The sequence below is a fragment of the Arachis duranensis genome, chromosome 2 (assembly GCF_000817695.3).
Source record: "Arachis duranensis cultivar V14167 chromosome 2, aradu.V14167.gnm2.J7QH, whole genome shotgun sequence".
NCBI classification, from domain to species: domain Eukaryota; kingdom Viridiplantae; phylum Streptophyta; class Magnoliopsida; order Fabales; family Fabaceae; genus Arachis; species Arachis duranensis.
In genome coordinates, this window is record NC_029773.3 from 45876719 (window position 1) to 45890512 (window position 13794).

The window sequence follows — 13794 nt, forward strand, 5'->3', positions numbered from 1 at the left end:
AAGTTTGGGCGTTGCCAACACCCTCCTTACTCCAACATTGAAGACGTTGCTAACTTGAGATTTCAAGTTAGCAACGTCTTCATTAAAACACCATGAACACATTGCTAACTTGGTTTTCCAAGTTAGCAACGCCCTCTTCATGAAGCAGCACCACTCCTTCACTATTTCAACTATGAATACGTTGCTAACTTGATTTCGAAGTTAGCAACGCCTTCTATTTTCAACTTAGGAGAATGGTGATCAAAATGTGAAGGCGTTGGCAACTTGATTTCTCAAGTTAGCAACCCCTTCCTTAATTCAACATGGGAGGATGGTGACCAAAATGTGAAGGAGTTAGCAACTTGGCTTTCCAAGTTAGCAACTTGGATTTCCAAGTTAGCAACTCCTTCTTTGTTTCAATTATGGACGTTGGAGGGCAAAGTTTATAAAGGAGTTAGCAACTTAGGATTCAAGTTAGCAACACCAATAACTCTAGCTCATGGAAATGCAATGAAGAAGCCATTAACTCATGCTTACAAGTGGCTAACGTCTCCTTCAAGATGGACATTTAAACACATTGCCAACCTGGAATTCAAGTTAGCAACGCCATTGAAACTTAACTCCCGGAAGAACATGAACATGTTGCTAACTTAGAATCCAAGTTAGCAACACCCTTGCAAGAATTTGGCTTCCTGGGAAGAGAAGAACACGTTGCCAACTTGGAAACCAAGTTGGCAACGCCCTTGTAAGAAGCTCCAGCCATGGAAGGTGACTCACGTTGCCAACTTGAGGAGTGTGAAGGTGTGTTTGCCAAAAACGCTTGCGAGCTCCAGCCCTGGAAGGTAACCCACATTGCCAACTTGAGGAGTGTGAAAGCGTGTTTGTCAATAACGCTGGTAACCTTGGGAGCCTGACCTTGTCCCCTTCCATGGAGTATATCTTGAGTTGTAGAGCTTCAAATGATGCACTCTCAACGGCATTGGAAAGTAGACATCCAGAGCTTTCCAACTATATATCATAGTATGAGGTTGACATTCGTTTGAAGTTTCAAAAGCTGGCTTAATTTAGAGCTTCAGAATCTGAAGGCATTGGCAACTTGAAAACACAAAGGCGTGTCCACCAAAAATACCTGTGATTCTGGCAGCCTGACCTTGCCCCCTTCAATGGATCATAACGTGAGTTAAGAGATCCAGTTAAGGTGATTCTTGTTGTCTTGGAAAGCTGACATTCGAAACTTTCTAACGATGTATAATAGTCTATAGTGGGGCATGAAATTGAAGCTCAAATCATGGTCATCTTTAAGCCCCAAGAACAAGAGCAAAGGCTTGAACCTCTAGGGAGCAGAAGAGCATGTTGCCAACTTGCAAATCAAGTTAGCAACGCCCTCACCAAGTCTCAGCCCAAGGGGAATTAACACACACGTTGCCAACTTGCAAAATACAAAGGCGTGTGTGTCAATAACGTGCTCAATGGGCCAGAATTGCTAAGGCATGTGTACAAGCTCTCTGTTTTCATGAAGGTGCTACAACTCCATTCCGGAGCTGATCAATCCAACAAGAACAAAGCCCATTTGCTAACCCAACAAGAATGCTTGAGGGCCTCTCAAAGAGCTAGAAGACTAGTATAAATAAAAAGGAACTTTGTACTTTGAGGGGGAATTTTTTACACTACAATTTTCACTTTTACTTTTTACTGCATTTTTTGGGAGAATACTGATGAACTATTTTGTTTTCTTGTAGCTTTGAATTTCAGTTTTTAGAATTCCTCTTCTTCATTCTTCTCTACACTTAGTTTAATTTTGATTCTTGCAATTGTAGTTGTAATTGGAGCCATGATTCACTAAACCCCAACTTCACTAGGGGGAGGAGCTCTGTTTGTTCAAATGAATTGATAGCTTTTCTTTTCTTCTCAATTCAAGTGGTTTTTCCAAGAGGAAACTCTTGCACTTCACAGATCCAATTACTACCAAGAGGGGGATTGGATCTATTTAAATTTTGTGATGAACTTGAGAAAAGAGTCATAAAATTCAGTGTAGAGTTCATCCTTTCATAATCCTCTTGATTGTTATACTTTGGGTTGGTATGTGAGATGTAACCACCCTTGGTTGAGATCCTGAGAGTTGTGTGGCATGAAGGATTAGCTATTGAGCTTCATCTCTTCTCATGAACAATTAGATTACGACAGTGGCAATTGATTGTGTTGAGAGAAATTGAGCCACTAAGAGACTAGGACTCAATTATTCACAATCCGCCATGGATCTATTCCTATTATTGAGGAGGAATTGATAATCATCAATTCATGAGAATTTACACCTCCGCTCCCTAGTGATCTTTTCCATCAATTCTCATTTCTATTGCTCTTTAGTTATTTTGAGTACCCACTACCCAATTCCCTTTTATCTTCCAACAATTTAACATTCTTGCCATTTGATGACAAGTCATCATATACCCATTTTTCAAGCTAATTTCACTTGTTTTATTAGTCTTTATGCACTTTCTTGCATCCTAAGTAAGTGATTTGGAATGAAAATGCATAACTTCTTTAAATCAAACAACCACCATTAAATTGATGCTAACTCATGAGGTTTAAGCTAAATTTAATTGATTTTTAATTGATTTATAAGCCTTGTGAATTTAGTGATACTTTGAGTGGTTGTTTTGATTATTTAAAGGTGAAGAAAAGAAGAAAAGAGGAAGCGTGGCTTAAGAAAGCGTGGCCTAAGAGAGAAGAAGTGTGGCGCATAGAAGGAGGAAGTAAACATTTCCCTCCACAAGGGCACACTGCCCTCTAGGAGGGCAACATAAGGAAACAAGCTTTGAGAGGCAACACTGCCCTGCCCTCAACAAGGGCGGAGCACAAATTGGTGCCATGGATCAAGGAGAGCAAAAACTCTGCCCTGCCCTCCTCAAGAACAATATCGGCCTCATCAAAGGAATAAATTCAAAGAAAAAGCTCACCAATGCTTGCCACAAGGATCGAACACGGCACCATGAGGAAGCAAGGAACTAGGCCTTACTTTGGTGCCAAGAAAACCAAGGAAAAAAGTAGCGTGTGCATTAACCGAGTTTCGAATGCGGAGCTTCACTTTTGGAAATACTGCCCTGCCCTCCGCGGGGGCAGGGCAGCATTTTGTGGTGCACAGCCAGCGCACCAGATTGGCGCACCAAGGAGTCTCGGTAGCAACAGCACGCACGCACGGGCAGAATCTGGCACACCAAAAATTTCTGCCTTGCCCTCCACAAGGGCAGAGCAGCATCCTACAGTACCAACACGCACCACACGCACGCACGAGCACCAACACGCACCATTTTCTGCCCTGCCCTCCACAAGGGCAGGGCAGCCTCCTGGAAGCAACCTTTCTTGGGCTGAAAATTGGATTAAAAATCTAATTTAATTCATTTCTTCACCAAATCAAAAGCCCATCCAAATCCCAAGATCCAAGAATAGAAAGTGTATAAATAGGAAATAGTTTGATGTAATTGGAAAACTTTTCTTTTGAGCTTTTGAATCTTTACTTTTATTTTTGAACTTTTGAACTTTCTCTAGGAGACTTCACTAAATTTCAGAGAATTGGGGAGGAGAATTGATCTCTCTTCTTCCTCGTTCTTGCTTGAGCGTTTTTACTTTTCTTGTTTGAGTTTTGAGTGTGAAGAATTGAGGAAATTCTGTCTCAATCTCCATTCAAAATCTCTTTAATTCCTCTTCTGCCTATTTGAGTTCAATCTGATTTCCTTTACTGCTTCTTTTTTAATTTCTTGTCAATTGCTTTGTGAACTTGGATCTGGGAGGGAATTGAGATCTAGACTCTGCTATCTAGTCTCTAAAGCCCTGAGATCTCATTTTCCTTTTTGGTTCTTCTGTGAACCCCTGCTGCAATTTAATTTCCATTTCTGTTTGAGATCTAGTTACTTCCAATTCATCTTCTGCTTAGTTAATTGTTGCAATTTAATTTCCCTTGCTGAAATTCTGAATTCCCAATCCTCAATTCCCTTTTTCCATTCAAGCAATTTACATTTCTTGCATTTTAAGTTACTGCAATTTACATTTCTTGCACTTTAAGTTTCATTCATTTAATTTCTTGTTCTTTAAGATTCAGCATCTTTTACTTTCCTGCTCTTTAATTTACTGCAATTCTCCCCTCTCCCTTTACATTCCAAGAAATTTAGTTTCTGCTAATGCTAAACCACTCAACCAATACTTGATTCGCTTGACTAAATCAACCATTAAACTAAAATTGCTCAATCCTTTAATCCCTGTGGGATCGACCTCACTCCCGTGAGTTTTATTACTTGATGCGACCCGGTACACTTGCCGGTGAGTTTTGTGTTGGATCGTTTTCCACACATCAATTTTTGGCGCCATTGCCGGGGATTGAAATAGATTGACAATGATTAAGTGAAGTGGAGATCTAGATTAAGCACTTTTTCTTTTCTGTTTCTTTAATTTTTGACTAGCCCACTAACTGTTTGAAAATTTGCCTCTATCAACTCGCTAACTATTTGAGAGTTTGTCTCAACTAACTGCACGTAATTCTCAAGAGTGCTGCTGTTTGTTCCTCCTGATTGTTTGCATGCCACAGAAAAATAGGGAAGTCAGAAGAAAGGCTATCATTGGAAAAGAAGTCTCTGCAGATTAAGAATAGCATGACATGAAGTCACCACTCATTACACTAATCAAGAACAATTGTTCTTACGACGGAAATCCATTGGAGGATCCTCAACAGCACATATCCACTTTTCTGAAGACGTGTAGTGCTGTCAAAACTGATGGTCTAGATCATGACACTTATAAGATCTTGTTATTCCCTTTCTCATTAAGGGGTGAAGCTGCACAATGGCTTGAAGCTTTTCCCCAAGGAAGTATCACTAGTTGGGACGATTTGGTCACCAAATTTCTGGCCAAATTCTCCCCACCCCAACAGATCATCAAGCTGGAAGAGGGGGAATGTCCATTCACACAAGGAAAAGAAGAGCCACTCTTCAAGGCATGGGAAAGAAAGCAACTGATAAAGTGGGCTTCCGAGCTTTCTATGAAGGATTAACCCCAGAAACAAGAAAAGCAGTGGACTACTTCTCAGACGGCCTACTCAAAGCAACAACAACTGCCCAAGGAATTGCAAATTTCAATGACCAAGGAGTCAACAACCAACACTCATATGAGAAACCACAAAATGCAATCTCAGAAAAAGAAGTAAAGAATTTTGAATGAGTGAATGCATGCGTGAACCTGAACAAACAAATGCACCATCAAACACAGCAACACATGGAGATGAGAGATAGAAAAGTTGATTGCCTGCAGTCTGCTGCAGTGAATGCCCAATTTCCACCATGGAGGCCCCATTCTTATCTGAGAATGAGGGAGTCTCAACAACAAGAACAAGGAAGTTTCAACCAGGGCAAATCCATGACCACAAACAACCAACATCACTCACCCACTAATACCAATCAGAGCCAATACTCACAACACAAACACTTCCAGACTCATTCCAACTGGAGAAGGACCGAATATCAAAATCACAAACCAAGGGACTTCAATCATAACAACCCCAACTTCGCAAACCAACAAAAACACCATTATAGTAACAACAACCACTACATGCCACCACAACACCCACCCTTCCAACCTTTAACATCCCACAACCAACCAATCTCACAAGAATCTCAGAGGATCACGAACTTGGAGATCTTAATGGAGAGAATGATGAAACACCAAGAGAAGATAACAAAGAACCAAGAGATTTCAATCAGAAGAATTGAGGGGCAGATAGCCCAACTGGTGAAGCACTTTGCAGAAATGGGTGAGAAGAGGGTAAATACTCTCTCCAGAGCCACTGAAGACAAACCAACTAACAACGAAGATGCTGCAAGGAAGGAAGGATGGAAAAGGATCATAGAGGAAAGTAAGAAAACCTTGGACAAGGAAAGTACCAGCCAAGAAAAACACAACAAGGAATTCTTACAAGGAGAGACAGAGGATAGAATTAAAGAAAAGTAGAAAATCCCCACTGGGAAATTTTCACTAGGAGATAGAGTAATGATAAACAGTCAAACCATGAAGGTGTCCCCACAGCTGTCTGATCACTACATTGTGACTAAAATCCTTCCACAGGAATTCATAGAGGTCATCAAAGAGGAAACCGGAAGGAAGTTCACAGTAAAGAGAGACAAGCTAAGACACTGTGGTTTTCAATCTTCATGATCAGCAGATGGAGGATGTCAAGCTAGTGACAATAAAAGAGCGCTTGTTGGGAGGCAACCCAACCTGAGGTAGTTTTCTTTTCATAGCTTTTTCAATAAAAATGTTGAATAATTGGTATGAATTGCAAGGATCTAAGTTTGGTGTTGCACATCAAAACAATTTAAGGGAGAATGAAAGAGTCTAAGTTTGGTGTTCCACCAAAAATCTCATTTAAAAACACATTCTCACCTCTTGCATGATGCTAGCTCTAAGCAATCAAACAAATTATCCAACTATTTAACGGCTTTCTAGCTTTAATTTCATTAACCTTTAGCAAGGACACAAGGTTTCACATATGATTAACTTGTTGCATAAGAGGCAGTGGCAAGCAATTAAGTTTGGTGTCCCCAACACCTAAATAAATCCAAGAGTCACACTCAATTTATGCATACTAACCATGTAATTAAGGGCTTGAGATGCAGGACATGAGTCAACAATTGAAGATATTATGCATCTTAACTCAAAGAAAACACAACAGAAGGAAGAATCAAAGGGCTGCAACTTCAAAGGTTGTATCTAAACTTAATCCTTGCTGCTGTGAATTGTTTTGAACATGGGAACCATTATGTATCCTGCTAAAGTGTTTATCTATTTGCAAGTGAAGTTGTTTGATCAAGTATGTTAATCTGCATTTTGCTTGTCATCCATTACCTAGCTGAATTTTGTTTTGTTTCCCATATGCTTAAATAAAAGAAAATTGTTTGAATTGGAAAGCAAATATCCAATGTTGCATAAGTAGAATGGAAGTTAATGGTGGTATATGTGTCTGATTAAATGCCTAACTCATGAAATAATTGCTTCATAGTATCATTTTCATTAAAGTGTGAGCTAGCTTGCTGTTATAAAGGTTCTTATCAATAAAGAAAAAGCCCTTGAGAACAAAAATAAAATAGAAAAAAAAGGAAGAAAAAAAAGCCAATGTGGTAAGAAAAACAAAGAATAAAGGCTGGACACCAATAGCTTGGACCCTAGGACACATGCCTGTGGTGTTCTTGTACTAGGATATGCTTGGATAAGTAAATTCTGAGGGGTATTTTGAAACCCGGTCACTTAGATCAACTGATTTGGGATGGCCAATTGAAAGTCCACAATAAAGAGCAACCTAGATACAGAACATTTAGTTATCCAAAGAGATGCTGGGCATCAATGATCCTAGGAGAGTGAGCCATGTGTATGTAGTGAAAGATGTTGAGTAAAAATAAAGCCAAAGGCTACTACTGCAACATTAGACACCAAGCCTCCAAAAGAATAATAAGCTTGTTAAGCAACATGAGAAAAGAAAAGTTAGCAAGGGAGTAATTAAAGAGTAAACTTTATAACAGCAAGATTAGTAAGCCTTTGAAGAAAGGTCTATATTATGTAACAGCAAACAATAACTTGGGTTGTCATTGTCTGCATAAAAACTCCATAAATCAATGTTCTGCTACATGCCTAATAAGGATATAATTGCTCTCCTTGTTCATTTCATTTTCTCTTAGTTTTGATGCTTGCTTGGGGACAAGCAAGATTTAAGTTTGGTGTTGTGATGACAAGTCATCATATACCCATTTTTTAAGCTAATTTCACTTGTTTTATTAGTCTTTATGCACTTTCTTGCATCCTAAGTAAGTGATTTGGAATGAAAATGCATAACTTCTTTAAATCAAACAACCACCATTAAATTGATGCTAACTCATGAGGTTTAAGCTAAATTTAATTGATTTTTAATTGATTTATAAGCCTTGTGAATTTAGTGATACTTTGAGTGGTTGTTTTGATTATTTAAAGGTGAAGAAAAGAAGAAAAGAGGAAGCGTGGCTTAAGAAAGCGTGGCCTAAGAGAGAAGAAGTGTGGCGCATAGAAGGAGGAAGTAAACATTTCCCTCCACAAGGGCACACTGCCCTCTAGGAGGGCAACATAAGGAAACAAGCTTTGAGAGGCAACACTGCCCTGCCCTCAACAAGGGCGGAGCACAAATTGGTGCCATGGATCAAGGAGAGCAAAAACTCTGCCCTGCCCTCCTCAAGAGCAATATCGGGCTCATCAAAGGAATAAATTCAAAGAAAAAGCTCACCAATGCTTGCCACAAGGATCGAACACGGCACCATGAGGAAGAAAGGAACTAGGCCTTACTTTGGTGCCAAGAAAACCAAGGAAAAAAGTAGCGTGTGCATTAACCGAGTTTTGAACGCGGAGCTTCACTTTTGGAAACACTACCTTGCCCTCCGCGGGGGCAGGGCAGCATTTTGTGGTGCACAGCCAGCGCACCAGATTGGCGCACCAAGGAGTCTCGGCAGCAACAGTACGCACGCACGGGCAGAATCTGGCGCACCAAAAATTTCTGCCCTGCCCTCCACAAGGGCAGGGTAGCATCCTGCAGCACCAACACGCACCACACGCACGCACGAGCACCAATACGCACCATTTTCTGCCCTGCCCTCCACAAGGGCAGGGCAGCCTCCTGGAAGCAACTTTTCTTGGGCTGAAAATTGGATTAAAAATCCAATTTAATTCATTTCTTCACCAAATCAAAAGCCCATCCAAATTCCAAGATCCAAGAATAGAAAGTGTATAAATAGGAAATAGTTTGATGTAATTGGAAAACTTTTCTTTTGAGCTTTTGAATCTTTACTTTTATTTTTGAACTTTTGAACTTTCTCTGGGAGACTTCACTAAATTTCAGAGAATTGGGGAGGAGAATTGATCTCTCTTCTTCCTCGTTCTTGCTTGAGCATTTTTACTTTTCTTGTTTGAGTTTTGGGTGTGAAGAATTGAGGAAATTCTATCTCAATCTCCATTCAAAATCTCTTTAATTCCTCTTCTGCCTATTTGAGTTCAATCTGATTTCCTTTACTGCTTCTTCTTTAATTTCTTGTCAATTGCTTTGTGAACTTGGATCTGGGAAGGGAATTGAGATCTAGACTCTGCTATCTAGTCTCTAAAGCCCTGAGATCTCATTTTCCTTTTTGGTTCTTCTGTGAACTCCTGCTGCAATTTAATTTCCATTTCTGTTTGAGATCTAGTTACTTCCAATTCATCTTCTGCTTTATTAATTGTTGCAATTTAATTTCCCTTGCTGAAATTCTGAATTCCCAATCCTCAATTCCTTTTTTCCATTCAAGCAATTTACATTTCTTGCATTTTAAGTTACTGCAATTTACATTTCTTGCACTTTAAGTTTCAGTCATTTAATTTCTTGTTCTTTAAGATTCAGCATCTTTTACTTTCCTGCTCTTTAATTTACTGCAATTCTCCCCTCTCCCTTTACATTCCAAGCAATTTAGTTTCTGCTAATGCTAAACCACTCAACCAATACTTGATTCGCTTGACTAAATCAACCACTAAACTAAAATTGCTCAATCCTTCAATCCCTGTGGGATCGACCTCACTCCTGTGAGTTTTATTACTTGATGCGACCCGGTACACTTGCCGGTGAGTTTTGTGTTGGATCGTTTTCCACACATCACCATTTACATTCTGCTCTCAATTACTTGCAATTTACTTTTCTGCTCTTTACAATTCTACACTCTTACTTTCTTGCAATTTAGTCTTGACGTCATTTAAGGTTCTTGCAATTTAAGTTTCCATTATTTAATCTTGTGCGAGTGAACAAAAGTATGAAAACTGGTACCTGTGCGTACGCACACTTTTAAAAATCTCTTTGGGCGTGCACGCGCACACTCCTATGCGTACGCACAGGCCTAGTTTCTCTAACTTAAACTTTTCTTTCAACCATTTCACCTTCCTAACAAGCTTGTAAGCTTCTGTGACACCATTTTACGACTCTTGGGCTTATTCTTGGGAATTGAATCATGGGAAGGTCCTTTAGAAGCTTTAGTTGGTTTTTCTTTGAAAGTTAGAAAATGGAGGTTTAGGTTTTTGGTGTATTGAGGATGAGTTAGTTGAGAGAGAAGGAATAGTGGTGCATATGGTGATTGTTGATAATGAATTGGGGAACTGATGAACTATTGAGTTGGAATAAAAAATATGAATTGAGGAAGGTTGAGATGAGTCGAGGACTCGAAAAGAAATTATGATCTTGATGAATCTTGAGAATTGATAACTGATAGTGATTTGGGATGAGAAATGGTAATGCATGGTGATAATTTGATGATGAGAAAATGATTGGATTATATGAGAGTGTGTGGGGCCTATATCTCCGGCGTAGCAAATTGTCCTGCTGCATGACTAGTTGTTGTTAAGAGTGTGCAGAGCCTATATCTTCGGCGTGGCAGATGTTTCTGTCGCATGACTTGTTGAATGTTGAGAGTGTGCGGGGCCTATATCCCCGGCGTGGCAGATTGTTCTGCTACATGATTTGTTGTTGTTATTTCCTTCTCTACTCCATGAAGTTTGCGGGGCCTATATCCCTTGCGTAGCAGAAGAGCTGATGCATGAGTGTGCAGGGCACTATATCCCTGGCGTGGCAGAAAAATCTATATCCGGAAGGATGTGTCGGGTTGGCATTTACGGAACGACAAGTGATATCACGAGCCAATAGGATAGACATTCATCATATGCATCTCTTATGTGCTTGTTTGCTTTGATTACTTGGGTGTGCCTAATTGTATAATATGCCTATTTGCTTCCTGAATTACTTGATATATATGAATACTACCTATGTTTTATTTGCTTGCATTATCTGTAATTGTCTGGTGCGGAGGAAGTTAGGTAGGCAGTGGCAATGGGATCACACGGAGGGTTGGTTGGTGAAAGCTGTGGGACAACGGTGACTAGTCTTAGTTAGAAATCCTTTAAGTTTAGAAAGCCCTGTTTACCGTTTACGGTTTGAGTTATTTATTTATTGATGTTAAGCTTGAATATCTGTTTGGTATGAAGTTCTAGGATTGACTTCGGTGTCCCGGAGCCTTACATCTTACATTATTAGGCACTATTACCATACTGAGAACCTCTGGTTCTCATTCCATGCTTTGTTGTGTTTTTTTCAGATGCATGTCGTAATTCACCTCGGTGAACACTACAAGACTTTTGTTTATTTGTGGCAGTTTTTTTTTCTTATTTGTGAAGGTTTATAACCTCCACCAATTGGTTTGTGGGGGTTTCTAAAACCCCCAAAATTTGAGGTGCCACAAGGACTTTTGTGGGGGTTTTTAAAAACCTCCACAATCTATTCAGTGGGGGTTTTGTATGTGTTTAGTGCGGGTTTTATATTAAACTTTTGTGGCAATTTTAAATCACTTTTGTGGCAATTTAAAACCCCCACAAATTAATTTTCAATTTAACAAAAATTAACTATTTTGTGAGATTTTCAAACCCCCATAAATCCTGTAATTAATTATTTATTTTTAATTTCAAATCATTCATTAATCTCATCTTATTTATATACTCTCAAATTAAAAATTTATTTTTTAATATCAAAATTTAAAAACTAAATCTTTTATAACACAATTCTTCAATATAAGACATAATTGCATATGGTATTGTTTTACACAACTATTACTGTTTTTCTTAAAAAAGTAAAAATATTCAATATTTCAATATCATCTAATTACAAAAAATCTCAAGTATTTGTCCTCGGATGTCCGTTGCTATCACCAACTGATCTTCTAGCATCAAAGGGAGTAGTAGGCTCACTTTCAGCATCATTAGCCTATATGTAAACATAAGATGTTATTAGTAATTTTAGTAAAGTTAAGCATCAAAATAATTCGATATAAAATCCTTACAACTCAATTTTAAAGAGCATCTAAACCTAGTGTAAGAAAACAGAAAACTGCAGCTGTACAATTGAAGAGGCAGAAACATGCGGATATGCTTAGTTGCTTACTACAAAATGATATCATTATCCTAAAACAGGATCAGAGACAACTTGCACTAATTTATGACCAAATTGATATAATTAAGTAATTGCCTAATAACTAATTATTACAAAATGTATTGGTGTTCATGGGTTCAGCCGAATTCAGTAAAATATGGTTATCTTTTTGTGAGGCTGATTTGTTTTGGGAAAATGAATGATATATGACTATAGCTTCTTATTGCAAAACGCAGCAGCAGAATAGTTTCCCATGTTTAATGGACAACAACCACTAACAGAAAGCAAGAATATTGTGATGTCCTTGTTCTTAACTATTCTCAGCCTAATTTTTGGCATCTAGAGTCGTGCGTTACCACTAATAATGAAACAAGTTGGTAAAATAATGTAACAACTTTAACATAACACTCCCTTTTCTATAATTAGAATTGATGATATGAACATATTCAATTTCAATAATTAGACTCCACTATTAATGAGTATTACTCCATCTAAACTTATATTCCTAACAAATGAATTTATTATAAAGTTACCTCGCGGGCAGAAAAGATTATAAAGTTATCTCGCGGGCAGAAAAAAAGCCAACAAGTGCTTCGGGAATTCCTCCTTCCTTCATCATTAGATATGCTTTCATCATATCAAATGATTGCTGCAACTTAGACTCTAGACTAATGACCTTTTGCTGTGAATTATGTAAGTCAAACTCCAAATTATTGATCTTTTCCTGTAAAATTGCAGCAGTAGTAGGCGAAGAAGATACAGCTGAATTAGTGGAGATGGTCATCCCATTAAGCCGGCTTCTCACATTCCTAAAGGTATTTGTAGGCGCTGCTCCCATGCCCATACAACGAACTCTCCCAGAGTGTTCAGGCCACAAAACTTTACCAACAGCATCATTAGGGGACACCTCAAATTGTGTATTTGACTGTGTCATATTCAGCTCAATTTGTTCCTATTTAAAAGTAGTAAATAGAAACTATTCAATTTAAAAGTAGCAACACATGTAATCAATGGCATTGCAGATTATGATTATTCTAATGTTCCTAGACCATTATCACAACTAAAAATTTAAAATGAAAAGTGCTTGCAAGTGAAGTGAACCACTTTCCTATAATCATTATATATCTCAATCCACAAGCAACTACACTCAAATCCCATTTTCACATGATCACATACAAATAAAATAAGATAAGATAGCAAAGGTTTACAAAACACTTACCACTATAGTTAATGCCTTGTTATTTACAAAAGACCCATCCTTCCTCTTATGTGTTTCAATGTACATCATTCCTCTACTAGGCTTCTTTCCCGTTTCCAAGTACTAAAAAAGAAGGAATAAAGAGTTAAACAATTAACATATATAATGCAAGTAAAATCACACATGTACCAAGTGTGTGTATATATACCATCTCATGTCACCTCCGAGAGTTGGATTTAGATCCACAAGTGTGAGGAATGGTTTGCTTGCTTCGATTTTCCTTATTTTTCATGCAAAGCTCCTAAAAATAAATATAATAACTTCAATTAATAATTTTTTTTAATTAAAGTACAACAATAACTAAATGAATTGTTTAGTGTCTTACAACTGTAGACGGTTTTAGTCGATAATTGACAAAGCAAGCCCATTGATCTCTTGGAACATCATCAGGCACATTGTTCACCAATGCTTCTCTTCTCATGGTTGGATCATAGAACTCATTCCACAATCTTTGCCTATATGTTGCCCACTTCTTTGCAATACTTTGAATGCAATACCTGTAGGCAATCTTTTCTGTGCTTGTAAAATGGAAGTGGGGCTTCAAACAAACAAACAAACAAACAAA

The 13794-nt window shown here is 38.3% G+C and overlaps 1 protein-coding gene across 1 annotated transcript in view; it reads right to left on the reverse strand.

Moving 5' to 3' along the window:
- Positions 1-12563: 12563 nt before the first annotated feature.
- The window catches only part of LOC107458518 (uncharacterized), an 11570-nt gene continuing 10339 nt past the window's right edge, over positions 12564-13794 (reverse strand). Inside the window, exons 4-7 of the mRNA XM_052257581.1 lie at positions 13555-13767; positions 13378-13470; positions 13191-13292; positions 12564-12923 (exon numbers count right to left, since the gene is read on the reverse strand). Coding sequence (XP_052113541.1) covers positions 13387-13470; positions 13555-13767 — 297 coding nt within the window. The 3' untranslated portion in view covers positions 12564-12923; positions 13191-13292; positions 13378-13386. The remainder of the gene's footprint in view (positions 12924-13190; positions 13293-13377; positions 13471-13554; positions 13768-13794) is intronic.